Source organism: Bombus vosnesenskii, unplaced genomic scaffold, assembly GCF_011952255.1.
Source record: "Bombus vosnesenskii isolate JDL3184/JDL3185 unplaced genomic scaffold, Bvos_JDL3184-5_v1.1 scf7180000013262, whole genome shotgun sequence".
Lineage (NCBI taxonomy): Eukaryota > Metazoa > Arthropoda > Insecta > Hymenoptera > Apidae > Bombus > Bombus vosnesenskii.
In genome coordinates this window covers 443,370-460,744 of record NW_022882922.1, presented here as the reverse complement: position 1 = coordinate 460,744, position 17,375 = coordinate 443,370, and the positions used below count along the sequence as shown (strand labels likewise).

At 33.4% G+C, this 17,375-nt stretch overlaps 2 protein-coding genes across 7 annotated transcripts in view; one reads left to right on the top strand and one right to left on the bottom strand.

The window, feature by feature from the left end:
• Positions 1–12,046, top strand: part of LOC117231216 (ankyrin repeat and BTB/POZ domain-containing protein BTBD11) — a 32,973-nt gene extending 20,927 nt beyond the window's left edge. For 3 of the 5 annotated variants that reach the window (XM_033489806.1, XM_033489644.1, XM_033489723.1), the window contains exons 3-14: positions 5,609–5,813; positions 6,077–6,322; positions 6,406–6,885; positions 7,624–7,954; positions 8,362–8,597; positions 8,675–8,877; positions 8,994–9,728; positions 9,834–10,102; positions 10,182–10,387; positions 10,468–10,761; positions 10,835–11,017; positions 11,118–12,046. In XM_033489806.1, the coding sequence (XP_033345697.1) occupies positions 5,609–5,813; positions 6,077–6,322; positions 6,406–6,885; positions 7,624–7,954; positions 8,362–8,597; positions 8,675–8,877; positions 8,994–9,728; positions 9,834–10,102; positions 10,182–10,387; positions 10,468–10,761; positions 10,835–11,017; positions 11,118–11,324 (3,595 nt within the window). In that variant the 3' untranslated portion in view covers positions 11,325–12,046. Of the gene's footprint in view, positions 1–1,156; positions 2,164–5,608; positions 5,814–6,076; positions 6,323–6,405; positions 6,886–7,623; positions 7,955–8,361; positions 8,598–8,674; positions 8,878–8,993; positions 9,729–9,833; positions 10,103–10,181; positions 10,388–10,467; positions 10,762–10,834; positions 11,018–11,117 lie in introns of those variants that run through there. The other 2 variants (XM_033489553.1, XM_033489468.1) reach the window with 2 other exon arrangements.
• A 347-nt stretch (positions 12,047–12,393) lies between these two features.
• Positions 12,394–16,871, bottom strand: LOC117231441 (syntaxin-12). Of its 2 annotated transcripts, none has more exons than XM_033489925.1 (6): positions 16,669–16,871; positions 15,683–15,942; positions 15,444–15,609; positions 15,234–15,361; positions 14,661–14,794; positions 12,394–14,588 (listed from the first exon to the last, which is right to left on the bottom strand). In XM_033489925.1, the coding sequence occupies exons 2-6, from the start codon at positions 15,907–15,909 to the stop codon at positions 14,413–14,415; spliced, it is 831 nt and encodes a 276-aa protein (XP_033345816.1). In that variant the 5' UTR covers positions 15,910–15,942; positions 16,669–16,871; the 3' UTR covers positions 12,394–14,412. The 2 variants fall into 2 exon arrangements, with proteins under 2 accessions (XP_033345816.1, XP_033345900.1); XM_033490009.1 differs by having other exon boundaries at positions 15,683–15,886; positions 16,669–16,868.
• Positions 16,872–17,375: the final 504 nt, after the last annotated feature.

Sequence of the window (17,375 nt, the reverse complement as noted above, 5' to 3'; positions counted from 1 at the left end):
CAGAATTGTTTGAACATTATTTAATATCAGTCGAGTACCTTACAACCCTTTTCTACCATTGTATTCTATCTTAACCTAAAAAACAAAGTACTAAAATTTGAGACAATTTTTACAATCATCGTTTCACCGTTCTGTTCCATCAAACATCTTCTAACCTTAACCTAAAAAGGAAGACAACCAAGAATTCTCCGCATAATTTGAATTACCGCTCCCTTCATACAGAAACATAAATCATATCACGGAAACGTGCAAAGGTGACATTTATTGTCAATGCCTGTTCCCCATTACTGAAAAAAAGTAAAGAACACGCAAAGAGAAAAAGAAGGAAAAAGAAAGAAAGGAAGACGTTCTCACGCGATAAACGTCGAAGCTCCCGCTTTCGTGATACTGTTACGTGGTGCCCGGGGGGTAAAGAAGCAACGAAAGGAAAGTGATACGGGAGCCGTGCTCTATTCGCCGACATTGCGGTCCGCGGAGGAAGTGCACGCGTTTCACCTGCTGATCCCGTCGCCGCAGACCATAGTGTTTTCAGTCGCGTGCCGGAACGAGGACAGGTCAAAAACCACGCAAAACCACGCTAATAATTCTTAGTGATTCGCTGTTACTTAAACGCGATTTACTTCATTAATAGATTGTGGATGATTAGACAAATTTATATTCCGGTAATTATGCAATTTAGTGGCAATTTCCCAATTGCGTTCTCAATTACTAAACGGCAATTGTGATTTTTGTTTGTGATTTTCTGAATGGATTATGGAGCATTTTGTAATTTGAAGTTGCCCGTGATATCTGTGAGCAGAGGTGACTTAAATTGCATTATAAAATAATCTGTAGTTGATTGCAAAATTTATTGGAGTACTCTTTTGACTTGTACCAAGAAATATCGCATTATCGTAAGTCAATTCAAATTATTTAATCAAGGTACATACGTGCATCGCTATAATAAAGTTAAAATCAGTGAAGTTCATTAATATAAAATCATTTATTCAAAACCGTTCATTAATAAAATATAAAATCGATCGAAATTCGTGGGTCTAAAAAGATCAGTGAACTTTTTCAATGATATAACATCACAAAAGCGACTCTCCCAGTTCACGTCTGCAAAAAATTATCTCCTCCCACTCGCTGTACTCAAAGAACCCAAGAAACCCATGAATCTCCCATGAATCAGCGTCTGTTACCAACAAATTACTCAGCAAATTCTCGCTCCCTCCGCATCGAGGAAAGCATTTCATCATCCTGATAACCAGAATCATTCGCCGAATAACCAACAAAAAGCAGGCAGTCAGCGGACATCCTCTCAGATACCGACCACTCGACCACTGTATACTTAGAATACCCCGTTTCCGGTTACAAACCATTCCCTTGATACATCTGTCCGACTTAATTTTTCCCCCATCACACAACCAAACCAAGGAACTCGACGACGAAATGCATTTACGTGAAAGCATCGGATGACATGCCATTGACGGAACGAAGATCATGCAACAAGAAGGATTGCAAATGCGTGATATGTCGTGAACTGACCAACTACAGGATGCCTGGTAACCTAGAGGCTCCACCTCGTCGCGAGGGCGTCAACTTCATCCTGCGTCGCGCCCTGCCTTTTACTAGTAAATCACCGTCTAAAGAATGGTTAAATATAGGTAATAATATACCCAATTCTGGTGACCCTAAAGATGGTACCGCGATGGAAGAAATTAATCACAGAGAAGAAATGGAGGGTACGATGATACCGGTAACCGGCTGTAACATTAAAAAGAGTGACAAGGAGATAGCTCATAAGACTGTGATCTACTTCGGTGATACGAATCAGAGACCAAATCACAGATTCAACGGTAAAGAATCTCCAGCTCAATTAACGAACAAAGGCGAGTTAAAAATAATGGAGTCGAAGAAGGAAGAGCAAGTTGCTGATGGTCTAGAGGACGAAAGGTGTGGTGGAAAGGGACAAAACGAGAGGCAACGGTCCACGGCGAGTCTGGTAGAGGAAGAGGACGTCAAGGTCACGCACGAAATCGTGGTGAACGTCAGCCCTAGCAGGGAGGACGTGCTGAAGATCGAGGAGGATGAAAGCCAGGTCGAGGATTATTGGTCCTTGCCGGGGGACAACACCGGGTTCAAGGCAGACTGGAGCTTCGTTCAACAGTGGCGCCTGAGGGGGTAAATCAAGCGAGCATTGCGTTTACCATGACGATGAAAAATGAGCATGTTACCCGTGAGGCCCGCATATGGAATTCGCGTAACCGCTTGGCGGTTCGGTCTTCGTCGTATTTAACGGTTTTTGCGGAAACTTATAAGTGGTCGCGGGAAATGGATTGTGAGGTTTGATGGACGACACACGGTCGGTGTTTCGCTCATGGTCCGTTGGATGAAATGAAGTTGTGATGGAAAAGTTTAAATTATCCGGTCAGTTTGAGTTTTATGTTAGTTTTAGATAAATTCCAAGTTTGTATAAGTTTCCATCGATAGTTGAATTTTCAGATTTTAGAAAGGCAATTATTACTCGAACTTCCTTTCATCTCATCCATTTGCAATGGCTTTTTGCCTTTGGAAATTTATAAACAGCTAATAAGATTCACTAACGCGATACGAAGTTAACTAACAATAAGAAACGCAAAAAATTGAAAATATTTCAAACTACAACCTGGTAGATTATTTAAAATCTTTTTTTTTTTAAATCGTAGTTAAATAAAAACGTATAATTGAGGCATCCATAGGTGGAACAGATGCTTTGTATGTAGAAATTGGTTGCTGAGGTAAAACTAGTTATAACAGAGCATAGAGATCGGTATAATAAAACATTTTAACAACAGGTATAAAAAACACAATTTAGCAGTATTAACAATTTTAATTGCATCGCTATGTACATATAAATTATTTGTATAAAATAAATTAATCGAAATACGCATGTGCTATAGATAAAAAAAATGTCCGTGATAACTGCAATGATCTTTTAAATAGAAATCATTATGGTTATAGTTTTTGTCAGTTATCACGTTTTTTTAACCTATTTTGATCGAATACCCGGCTCTAAAATAACAAATTATTCTCACCGGGCATAATTGGGTAAGCCCCTGTGAATGAAACGTTTATCAGCTGCAGCGCTCCTCCTCGCGACTATCTGTAATTGCATTAAGGGCGCGTTTCCACTGGTCCGCATGAAACACGCGCATGCGGAACAGTTCAAGTAAAAAGCAGGTGCATGATTCGGAGGCTTGCACGTACCACGAATATTAATTTATATCGAGTGAGTCACGCGATTTAAACATACGAAGATCACAGGAAAAGGCACGATAAGTATATCTTTATTAGTCGCTTTCATTGTAATATCACTTTGTAAGACTAAAAATAACTGAAATATTATTTATTGAACTACGCTTGCTATATTATTTGCAAATTCGTTCCAGAGATGAAATATTTGTTTTGTAACTTCAATGGTGGGATGGTGGCGTAATTTGAAGATTAAATAAGTATAATTTCCATCGGCTTTTTCCTGTTAGGAGGGTAGACTAGTTTGCTTGATGATGAGCATTAGACGGGAAGAAAAGGGATATTATATCCAAACGTGGAAGCTTACTGTCATTATATAATACAAGTTTTGTTTTTCTTTGGTTTTGTTATCATTAGTTGTACACGAGTTCTATTGAAGATTGTGTTACCGATTTAGGGAAACAGAGGGTGTGTTTATATCATTCGTTAACGGTATTAAGTACAATTTTAATTTCAGAGGAAATGGTAAATAAAAGTGTGAAACTTGTTTCACCAGAACATTACTCTTCTAGGTCAGTATCTGTGAAATTAGTACACTGTGCAGCTAACATTTACTTTTATATTTAATATAGTATACACAAATAGTATAAAAAGGTTAGAATACTGCATACCTAAGTTACTTTGAAATCTGCACAAATTTCACAATAAAACTTAACAATCAATCCTCGTACCTTGCACCATTAACCCTTTATATACATTGATTTACTAGTAGAAACCAGCCGATGTCGATTTGTCTCCTCTCCCCTGCATCACAGCTACATCAACATTATTCAACCGGCAATGTATATAATTTCCTAGAAAATTTCCATTAATCAAGTCACTTTTACTTAATGTTAATCCATTAAATCTTTATCCATGTGGCTCTCGAACTAAAGGTTGGAATTTACCCTTTTTCAACGACTTCAAACTCAACGTCAAAATACACACCTGTACGTACGATGGAAACGCGACCTAATGGGAAACACGCAAGCTCCGTCGCTTACGCAGAAACCGGCTCGTACGATTAATTACAGGCCGGGAGGATCGCCAAGAAGACGACCGTAGATTTTTGGAAGGCGATACTTTTCTCTGAATTCGAAACAAATCGAATTTATTTCCGAGTCGGGTCGTTTTCTCATCGAGAAAGAATTTGAAGCGCGTGGACGCCCTACGCGACCAACAATAGCGAGAAACAAAGAGGTCACAATCGAGATACACGAAACACATGTAGACCATGATCTACCTTTCCCAAAACTTATCGAGCACGTGAATCTCTTGCTATTTTCATACGGCTACAAATATTGTTAATTTGTACGCTTGAACCGTGTTCATGTGTTCATTCGTGATTCGTTCGCATGCAATCCTAGGTTATATAATATTAGGGCAATACCGGGCATAAAAAAATCAACAAATATGTAAAAAACAACAACTCATAACTTTTATCGACCGCTTTTATCGATCGAGCGCTACATGAACCAATTTCCGTGAATAGAGAGCGCTTTTAATGAATCAATGAAATAGATAGGGTTAACGATTAGGCTGTCTAAACAATTATGTATCATGCAATTTACGAATGAAAGTATTATATATCATTGTATATACATATTGTATATATAAATATTCAGTTAATCCTAATATAGAACAAAAACAGCAAACCTCAAATAATCAAAAGCATACGATAAGCGATAAATATCATTCATCACGATATTACATCAGAATACATAAATTATTACATATATTTCGATGCAGTGATCTTTCATAATATTCTATTATATTTATCTCTCCAATCTCTGATGAAGACATTGAATACTTTTGTTGCTCCATAGATTCTGAGTTCATTCGAGAACGTGATTTCTTTCAAAGCTAAATCGTTCTAACGGAATACGCGGTAACCAAGTATTTTTTCAATGTTCTTGCTTTTTCAAGGCGCAGTGGAAAAGAAAGATCGAACTGGCACGGGCTTCGCTGGATTATAATTATTTGGCGGGCAATTAACGAGAAACTTGCCTAACAGGATATCGAATAACGTGGTCCCCCGTATATGCTCTACACGCGCAGCTAATGTGTAGTAATAGTAGACTTTATAGAACAGTAGTTTATTTGATTATATCAATGTAGAGAATCATATAATTTAATATTTTTTGGTTAATTAGTTAAATTATTTAATTATGAATTCTTTTGGGAAGGAATATCCACTTCTTCGAAAAGATAGTATATGAATTAATTTACGTATTGTATTTACGTAAATTACGTGTGGATTAAATTACGGATATTTATGCATTTATGGAAAATTTTCAAAATTTAAATGTGCTAAATTTATTTCAAAAATTTGAAATGATCTAAAAATTTTTTATAGACCGGCCGGTGGCAGTGGACGAGAATTATACTGTCCTCCATACTCGAAGGACTTCACGGAAAGTTCTCCAAAAAACGGTGTTCATAATATGGTTCACATGGTGGCAGAAAGGGACACAGACAGCGTTGCTCCAACGCCAACGCCTCAACATCCCCATCACTCTCAACACTACCATCTTAGTTTACATGAAATTCGCGCGCTTCAGGTATTTTAATGTCCTTTTTGCAATCTGAGTATTTTTTAATTCATCCATCCATTCATTAGTGTTGTGATAGTGATATGAACGTGGTATTCGACTTTCCATTCTCATTCTCAAGAACTTAATCATTATACAATTCTAAAGATACTAATACTCCAACAATCTACTCCTTATTCCTTATATTCCTTCTTCACCATCCATCATCATCTCACGATATATTATCATGATGTTGAAGAGCAAACGCTATAAAATATGAACATCTTTTGTAGAGGCGACCAGAATGTACCGGTAATAGTTCATCAGATGAAAATCGATCGTCAGGACATGCAAGCATGTCGGACACAGGTGGCCACACGAGTAGCAGTTCACCACCGCATCGTCATCATAGGGCACACAGTCCACAGCAGCTGAACTCTGTGCCAGAAGACGATCGTTTATCGGCCTCGGTTACTCAGAGAAATGGCAGGAATAGATCTGGACAGAATCGTAACAGACACAGAGCTACACCCGCTAAGGTGTGCTTTTTGCAATAACATAGAAATCCATTGTTGATAAAAATCATTACCTTAAATTTCTTTTTCCAATAACTATATTGTAGTTACAGGTGCCATGGTCAGGTTCTGGCTTAGAAGATATCAAACTAGCAATTCAGCAGCTTACTATGCGTTCCCATAAATCGTCTTCCACCTACTCCTCCTTGAGCGGATCCGAGAGTTCAGAACCAGCTGTAAGGAGACTGATGAGACACTCCAGCCTAGAAACCATAAATACCAACGTAACCAGTGCTGACGAGTTCGTCTGGGTAGACTCTCATAATCGGCTGGTAGAGTTACAGCAATTACCATGGACTCACCACGACGTCCTTCGCGTGTTGCAAAATGGTCGCACTAGAGAACACATGGAGCAAGTCTCTATGGAAACGATACCGCGTCTCTCTTACCTGCTGCAACGGGCGCTGGTTAGAATCGGTCGAGAAACTCAGAGACTGGCTAAACCTGTTGGTCTATGCAGTAAACACGAGGTATACAGCGCATTCAAAATCGTGCTTTGTCCGGCCTTAGCAGATTCTTGTACCAAGGTACGTGAAATAAAACACGTGATTCGTTGATGTGATAATTAAAGATGAGTAAATTGCTAATTTAATATACTAGGCATAAATTGCTTATCTAAATACCCTTTATTATCTTATTCATTAATCAATATTAATAGTAATAAAACATATTATGTTACACTGATATTAGCAAAGGCTAAATATGAGCTGATTAAAATAAATTCGTCATTGTATCCCTCAGGATTCATAAAGGTATAAATTCAACTTTACACCGTAAGCGTTTGATCCGCGTGAATTTAGAAGATGGCGGGTATCTCCCTGCTTGCATAGGAAATAACCCTAAGCGGACAAAGTACAAACTCTGTACTATATAGCCATGCACTAATTTTTATATATGTTTGTTCTATACACGCTTGCTTTAACTAGGAATCACTTACAAGGTAATAATATAGTAATGTAAAAACAGATAATACAATAAAGATAGGTAATGTTATAGTAACATAATGGGCTCATAAAATAGGCTCATATCAGAAAACACTTATTCTAATAGCTAAGTTTGTTTATATTGAATGTATTATATGTAAACAGCAATATTTGAATAATATTTAGATAATCAATCGAGAAAGTACGACCATAAAACTAGACAACTTCTTGTCCCAGTAATAGACGGGTATTATATTTTGGCGACCTTGAATAACAGACAGATTTCAGGCAAATTATTATTACGTTAGTACAGACATTCATCTACTTATTCTCTTTTTATAGGCCTGCTTGCGTGCTGCAGCGATGTTCGCCGTATCTGGCGATCAATTAAAGCAATCGAAAGCATCTCGATCCGGGCTACAACTACCAGTGGGAAGATTTCTTCGTTGGATGTCTGATGTACGACTAGGAAGAATGATACACGAGTATGCAGCCATATATTTGACCGCTGGAATCGAAAATCTGTTGGAAGAAATACTACTACAATGTATACCGACGGATCCCCATACAACATTGACTGCAACCATGTTGGAACATGCTATTGCAAACAGTGGAGATTTATGGGGTCTTCTGCAACCGTACGCGCATCTAAATGCTGGTCGAACGGCATCAGGTAAAATTATTTTGTTAGGAACTAAGCTAGATAGGCAATAATTATTTACGCGAAAAGTATTCTTGTATTTCCCAACGTGCTAATTAATATTATTTTAAAATTCATTATTTCCCGCTTTAACCATATTATGACCCCATCTACTACTTAATTACTATAGTTAATTACGATTACTAATGTAATTCTTCTCTTTTTTTTACTGTTAACCGATATATTCCAAAACTTATTAAAAAATTCATCAGACAATAAATATTCCTAGTAAGCTTTGAATTTTCTTATATAAATTATTAGCTTTTTAACGTATTAAGATGTATTATAAATGAAATAAATCGATCATTTAATCCATTTTCTTATCTTAGGAGAATACTCCCATATTCCATAATCTTAGGAGAATCTCATAATGTTCGCAGGTGCACTTGCCATGCCACGTTGGGCCAGTATCAGTTCTCTAAATTCCTCCTCATCATCTCGCAGCGGAAGAGATGCAGCGGGATCAGCGTTAGAACCGTCGCTTTTAACCACCTGCGTAGGATCAATGTCAGAACTGGTAGATTTAATATCAAAAGTAGCTCAAGCAGGACGTTCACCTATACCTTTAACAACCAAGGCATTGAATGCTCTCTTTTATTACATGAGGTGTTCGCAGGTTTGTCCATTTGAACCTAATCTTTGCTCCCCTTTTCTATTGTCTGAACGTAATGTAATGAAACAATATTTATACAGTTGGAACACGGTGAACGAGGTTCTGGGATACAAGAACTCGCATACGAACGAGCGTACGTCGTACTTCCGCCACTAGTTGAATGGCTAAGAGTTGCGACCGCTCATGCAGAACACAGGCACGGTCTAGTTGTGGATCAAGATGACATTAATCAAGCTGCCAGATTGCTATTGCCCGGAGTAGATTGTCCTGTTAGACCGATATGGTAATACATATTAGAATTTACAGAGTGATAAAAGTACCTTGGATACCCTATAAGGCAAGGTTCCAAAATGTAACGTTAACTCTTTAATAAGGTTTTGTAATAAACTTCGTTCACAGCTTCGAGGAAGTTTCAGTCTGCTCGAAGCGCATTGACGATTCTGAATACGTCCGGCTCCTAACTATGGATATGGCCTTCAAGATGCTAACAAGCGGTCGTGCAGATTTAATAGCTCAAGCCATGCCTCTTTTACCGTCAACAAAGATCAACACTGTGAATGATAATGGCTTCACTGCTTTAATGATAGCGTGTATAAACAGTGATGAAACCGCTGTTCTAGCATTGTTAGACGCTGGCGCTGATTTAAACATCGAAAGTCCACCTCCATCCACTGGACAATCAGCGAACACACCTTCCAAGGCTCCAGCAGCTCTAAATGTATCAAATGCTAGAAGTCCAATGACGTCATCTGCTGTAATGACTCCAGGAAAGAATGTGCAGTCTTCAAATTCGTCTTCCAGTTCACCTAGCGCCTCTAGTAACGTTTCTAATAGTACATTCTGTAATCAATCTGGATTCAATGCAGAAACGCAACATTGGACTGCTTTAACCTACACGGCGTTGTTAGGACATTGTAATATTGCTAGAATATTATTGGAGAGGGGTGCAGCTGTTGAAGGTGGGGCTAAATTGAGCGAAGATAAATCTACGGTTACACCATTGCAAGCGGCTACGGCATCTGGCAATTATGAAATGGTTGCACTTCTGTTGGCTCATGGAGCTCAGCCGTTTTTATCTACTTTGATAAAAGATTCATTTTCATACTCTGGTTCTGCTCAGCGGGGCTGTTATAGGCAAGTAAAATATTTATTTTAATTTTCCTGATGACAGATCTAATATAGTTTATTATTGTCCAAAGAAGTAGTAAATTATAATTGCTTTGTATTTTTATCTTACAGTGCAATATCAGTAGCAACAGCTCATGGTCAGAGGAGTTGTCTTCATCAACTGTTGTCTCACCCATTAAACTTCTCTGCCAAACGAGGAGAGAAAGAAGTATTGTCATTGGAAGAAATTTTGGCAGAAGGTAGTGCCGGTACTAGTCCTCAACAACAAACTGTAGATGGAAGAGGAAATAGAAGAGAAGGCAAAGAGCCAGTCTTTAATAAAGTTCAAACTAAAGCTTTACAAGAAGCAATGTACCATAGTGCTGAAAGCAACCACTTAGGTAAAACAAATTTGGAAAAAATCATCTTAAAAAAGTATACTTATATATTTTTTGTATAAACATATGAATTTTTACACAGATATCACGATGGAACTTCGCGGATTAAAAGTGGGTTGGACGTTACATTGCTGGATGCATAGTCTTGCAACAGCTCACGAAATAAGATTAGATTCGGTAATAGATCAATTACTTCAAGATTTTCTTCAAGTTTGCCCAGATGACTATTCGACACAATTCGTACAAGAATGTCTCCCATTGTTGTTTAACATTTTTAGATATAGTAAAGTAAGTCATATTTCAACTTGATTAAAGTTGAGTTGAATAAGGATATTTCTTATATCTTTCGGCTTGTATTTTTTCTATAGAAAGAAGGAACGACGCTTCTCCTCGCGGATATTTTCTGTACGTGCTTTGGATGGGAACCAATAAAACCTATTCGAGATACAACACTTTCTAGTGGATCCAGAATAGATCCCAAGTTTGTAAATAATCCAGAATTAAGCGATGTACAATTCAGAGTGGAGGGCAGAGTCTTCTATGGCCATAAAATCGTTTTGGTCACATCGTCACCGAGATTTAGGAATATGTTAAGTTCAAAACTGTGCGAGGGAAATCCTCCTATTGTACAAATTAACGATATTCGATACCACATTTTCCAGGTATATAATACTCCAAAAGAGCTAAAAAGCCTTAGCTTTTTACTTAAGATTTAAACCATATTTTAATATTCAGATGGTTATGGAATTTCTATACCATGGTGGTTGTGCTACATTAGAAGTTAATCAAAGTGATGTTCTGGAGTTAATGGCAGCCGCAAACTTTTTCCAATTGGATGGATTACTTAGGTATTGCGAGGCACAATGTTCTTCTATGGTTGATCTCGACAATATCGTTTCTATGTATATTCACGCAAAGGTATCTTGTTTAGATTTTATTAGATATAATATTATATACCACAAACTTTTTGTTAAAGAGGAAATATGAAATAAATGATTTGTCGTTTAACAATTTCCAGGTTTACAACGCCACACAACTTTTAGAATATTGTCAAGGTTTTTTACTACAAAATATGGTCGCTTTATTAACTTACGATGACTCAGTTAAACGTTTATTGTTCGCTAAGAAATTGCCTAATCACGATGTTCTCGCAGGCCTTCTTCTCACTTTACAAGCAAGAATAAAAGCTAGACGATCTCAGCAACAAAATAAGATAACAAAATAAGCTTAAAGATACGTTAAACATCATGCACGATATTTATATTAGCATCGTCATTATCATTTTACTTTCGCTATCGTCACTTGTAGTGATAAACATATCCACGTATGTTTAAATGACATCATTTATGAAAAAAGACCCGTAAGCGAACTAAGACTGAGTTTTTCATGATTTATTTTTAACTTTTTTCTATCGGTTATTCAAATATAAATTATCAGCAATACTTATTGATTTAATATTAAGCATTTCATTCGGAATACTAATGAACCATAAAACTTACGTTTCTGTTATGCATTTGTTTTATTCTTGTATAGTATTTCTAGTTTAAGTATTTTTTGTAAACTACGTGCTATAAATGTACATTAGATACTATACGAATTATATAAATTACTGCTATAAATGAATCCCATGCGTACATACTATAATTAAAGTATTAATTTTTTTTAAATTAATTTGTTCATCACAAATTTTTAAATCATGTAAATATAAAAATAATTTAGAGTATAGACGGTGGTATATGCTGTAAGCCTTTAGTGATAGGAAGCTATTAATATATATAACAAATGAACATATATATTTTGTATATAAAATAGGCTGAACAGTTTAAACGCGATAAAGAAATGATAGTGCGGAATATTCAAATGTTATCTCATGTATTAATAATACAACATAATTTGTACATCTCGGTTGCAATAAATTATAAATATTGTGATAATGAAAACATTAAATGATAATTGTTTCACTTCTTGAAGCCTAACAAAACTGTTTATATTTTTCATCACAATCTTGTTTACATAAACTTTATAATTTGTATCACAATGACACTTGCAGCAACTCATAAAAAAATGTAAAAGATCAAGAAATTAATGCAAAATGTTGCCCTCTTTTCATGCTATCTGTATTTCAACTGAGGCTAGTATTTTTTAATAAAATGTTACAAAGAATGCGGTACATTTCACAAAGAAAAAGAAGAACAAAACACAATTTACAATTAATACAGTGAAACATCATAGAGTTCATTATTGTAACAAAACTGTTGTCATCTGTATATATGTCAACAACGTAACAATGTTAGTATCATATATAATGCAATTTATTTTGAATGTTAGTGGTTAGTTGTATATACAATATTCAAGTTATAATCTTAATGATAATGTAATCACTGAACTGTTAAATTCTGGAATGCCTAATAATCATATAAGAGACAAATTGATTTATAGAAAATGGCTGTCTCAATCTTATGATAATCTGTACTGTATTCCTTTTTTAATGTTGTAACCTTCAGCAAAAATACGCATAATTCATAATAAACAATATTATAATTCTATTAAAGAATGATTATAAAAAATTATAGTATATTCACAATTTATACAATTGAATTATGCTTAGATTAAGAATATGATGTTTTTATCTTTTATATGTCCTTAAAAGTTCTCACTTACATAAATTATCATGTAGTTAATAAGAACTACATAGTGATATATAGTCTCTTGTAAAAATGTAAGCTTGAAAACAGTTTTGAAGAAGTCATCAGTAGGCATTCCCTATATTATGTGACATAAATCGTAAACTGCGATAAGTATCTTTTAATATTTTCTTAGTACCTGTGTTTGTATATAAAATAGTAAAATGTTTCAAACACATGAAAAATGTAAATTATTGTTTTTTCTCAATACATTACATATTTTATATTGTAAAGCTGTTTAAAGTGACTGATCTGTAAAAGTAAAGCTGCGTGCGCATACATATAAATACATGTATTCGTATTAATTTATACATAACTAAACATAGATGAAAAGATGAAAAGTGATAAGTAACAGTATTCATGACATAATTATATAATCAAAATTTCATTTTCAGTTTGTGCAAATTTATATTTCTAAAATAAAGAATGGAGACAACATGTTATATATTACTTTTATAACACATAATTAATTATTCAATAATACGAAACGAATTTATTGTTCCAAAATGATAACATGTAAATGACAAGCTAGTAAAAGAATATCTATTTTACAAAACATAATTTCCATTTATCACTTCTCATTACATTCAATTGATTAATAAAGTTGAGCAGAATCTATCAGTATGTATCATTTATCTGAACGGTAAAATATATGCAATATAAAGTTATATTTTTAAATAAAAACCAGGGTATAGAATAGTAATTACATATTTATAGCGCACAATTATAAAAAATGTTAAAACAAGATATAGTTCATTTAACAAATGCTATCTATACAAATCTTCCAACATTGATCAATGTAGTGCCACGTTGTTTATTTCACGTAATTCTAGGATAAATCTGTATCTTTTTTTAATCACTTTATGCTTTCATTTGTGAACTTCTAATATCAATATAATAAAACGTTAAATAACACGGTTTTTAAAGATTTATCATAATAAATAAATTAATGAATAATTTTACTACTTACATTAAGTAATTGTTTAATTATGATAAGTATATATCAAAATGTTATATATAGTCAATCAGTAGAGTACATAGTTTTAATATAAATGTTTAACAAACAGTATCTATTGCCATAAAATTTGAAGCTATAATATAACATTAACATTCTGCTTCGATGCTGGTTGTATTTATAATGCTGTATAATTTATTGAAAAAATAATATATAATACAATTAATAACAAAATGACTTATCAAAGTTTTCGTTAGACAATAGCTTGCAGATACAACAAAAATTAGTTACTTTGCAATATTCAAAAGTTTGTTTCTGCTATTATTAAAAGCCTTTTATAAAAAATGACGCGGATATTTAATATCTTTGTTATGCTTTGCTTCAATCTGAGTTATTAAATTGAAATTGCCTTAAAATGGAAAATAAAAAACAAGTTACGCGGTAAGAACATTATAATATGTTTTACAAGTTGGAAAGTAAACAAGGATAATACGTTTGAATTATATTAATTAATTTACAAATGAATATAAAATAAGTCTATCCTCTCCCCATATTGCATATCCAATATATAAACTGGCAAATTATATTTTTCCACGATATTAGTACTACGATCAATAAGATAGATTGAGACAACCTTTTTCATTTGTTCGCAGTATCTACGATGATTAGGAGCGCTAACTTAATTTAGTGACTAGAATAATAATTAATATAACGACAACTATAATCACGAGTAACAGTAGGACAAAAACTTTCCGTCGATATTTACTTAGGTAATTACTTCCCTTAACTAATTCTTGTGCTCCCAGTTCAACATTCACGTGGACATCTTCTATTTGATTCTCTATCGTGTCTACAATAATAAGCATTTATAAAAATATGCAAAAACGAGATATTTTTATAAAATTTGGACAGAATAGCTCACTGATTGAATCTCCTTGCTGATGCACCAATGCTACCAGTTCGCGTATTATTTGGTTTACATCCAAAATATCACCTTCAATTCGTTTTATCCTGTCTTCTCTCTCTAACAATATGTCCTGTTGGAACTCAAGATTCCTAAGCACATCAGGAAAGAGAAGTACTTGTAGATTACTTTGTTATCATTTTATGTATGATCAATAACGTAATTTAAAGGACTTGTATTATGTATTAGAATATCGATTAAAATAAACTTACCATACACTCAAATGCATTTTATAACTTTTCTATATGAATAATACACACTGTAATTATTTAATCTTTTCGATGAAATTTTTAATTCAAACTATTTCAATATTCATACTATAAAATCTATGAATTAAGCTCATATTACAAAAATCATGAAAAAGACCTATTTGAATATTCATTTTTTTAATAAAATTAGTATAATGTGAGCCATTTCCCATCCAATTGCTTGTATGCAGACTGTGAGAAATAATCAAGCTCTTTTCACTACGAACATGTGCAGGTATAGTTATGTATATCTATCAAAATGAGCATATAGTTTATTTCAAACCTTTGTGTCACTTTGTGTTCATCTTCCTGAGCTTGAAGTAAACGTTGTTGTTCTTCTTCCTCGGGATCCATAGGATTTTCTATACTAGTTGTAAGCAAAATATGTCTCTTCATTTTTTCAGCAATTGACTACAAATTCCATAACAAAGAAATTATAAGTACATAATAACATTATAATTAACTAGGACACAATTAATAAAATATATTTTACCTTCTGCATATCTGAGTATCTTTGCAATGCATCTTTGAAATCAGTGGTAAGTTTCTCAATTTGCAACTTCTGTTGTTTATCACCTCGCCTCATTAGCACTGTCAGTCTTGCAATGTCTTTGCTGGTTTGGGTTACTACTTGATTTGTGCTTAACTGTGTGACATGCCTTGTTACAAAATAAATACATAAATTACTCTAAATTATTTGGTCTTTATTTCAAATTTATTATAATTACTTACACCTTATCTCTTAGACCCTGATTATCTTTATTGGTTCCAACATTTTTATATGCACGTTCAAGCGTCTTCCAACTTGTATTTATTGTATATATGTTAGTAGTAATATTTTCACTGAGACTATAAAGTTCAGTAGGACTAAATCCTACATCAGGTACATCTGTCCGTTGATCCGTGGACCCATATGTTTGAGAACAGTGAGCCATTCTAAAAATAAATATAAGTTTCATTAAAATTTCTCTATTTTTAAAAGATTCAGAGACCTGCAAAATTTAAAAATAAAAAATAAATACATTTAAAATTTTGGCGAATAATTCTTTTACGTGTAACTTTATGTTTATATATATAAACACACAATGAAATCATGAAACCTATATGACACATCCATGAATAACACTGATAAATTATCACATATATGAATCACTATTAAAATTTTAAGGACATGTAAACATTATAACAGAATTTTTATGTATTCCAATGTATTTAAATTAACATCATCTTTTATTTGTTTATAATTGTATATAATTTCTATTCTCCTAGATTAAATATATTTAATCTTACTTTCCATAATACTGTTAAATGTATGTACCTATTACACGTATTTCAAGTGTCTTTCAATACTTATACAAAACACGTAATGTTCAAACTTTTAAATTTTCTGTCAGTGGTAATATTGTTAGTAAATGTAAAATTTATTGAACCCTAGGAAATACAATATAAATATGTATCAGATGAATGTTTTGAAGCTGTCATAAAAATGATATATTAGTTAGAATAATATAGTATAATATTATATGATACACATATTATATAGTAAATCAAAATTTTAATCAGCATGTATTAAAATTCTGTTCTATTTCTATTCGTCATTATGCAGCTGAATAGCATTCGGATCTTTAATGATATACGGCAAATACGTACACGAAAGAATAAAATTAATACGAGATAAAAATGCATAAATGAATATGTGACAAATATGTAAAACAAACCTGACTTATTTTATCACAAATGTTCTTAATATCTAAATATAAATTGCTTTATTAATTCACATTTAAAAATCAAGAGAACTATCTTTATATACTGAATCTTAGAAACTGACAGTTGCCTAAATGATCTAATCCACCGCCTATGTGACAATAGCCCCTTTGTACACGAAACTGCGATTCAGACAGATTTCCACATTATCGGCGTTTCATATTTTTTAAGTCCGGACTCGGTATCTGTGTAAATAATCCATTTACTTATCGACTAATAAAGATAGATCTATTCTCTGATAATAAATTATTAATAATATAATGTACATCTTGCAAATTTCAAATTAGTTTGTAATATAAAAGGAATTTAATATAGTCTACTGTGTCTATAACACCGTCAGTACTACTAGATTCAAAACACCACTTGGTAAACACTGTTTTATTTTATTATAATAAACAAATATAAATTGTAATCTTTCATATAAAGAAATTAATTTTTTTAGAAAATTTCTTGTTATGAAAAATAAATAAAAATATTAACCTCCGATATAAAATAATTTTTTATCCATTCATAGAAACGAATGTCTGAAATACCGTCTTATATATCACTACCGCTAGGATCAAAAATAAAACTAACGGTACATTTATTTTAATATATTTCTATACGTTTAAAGCAATAAAAGGTAAGAAAAATCCGTAATAAAATTTTTCTATTGAACAGT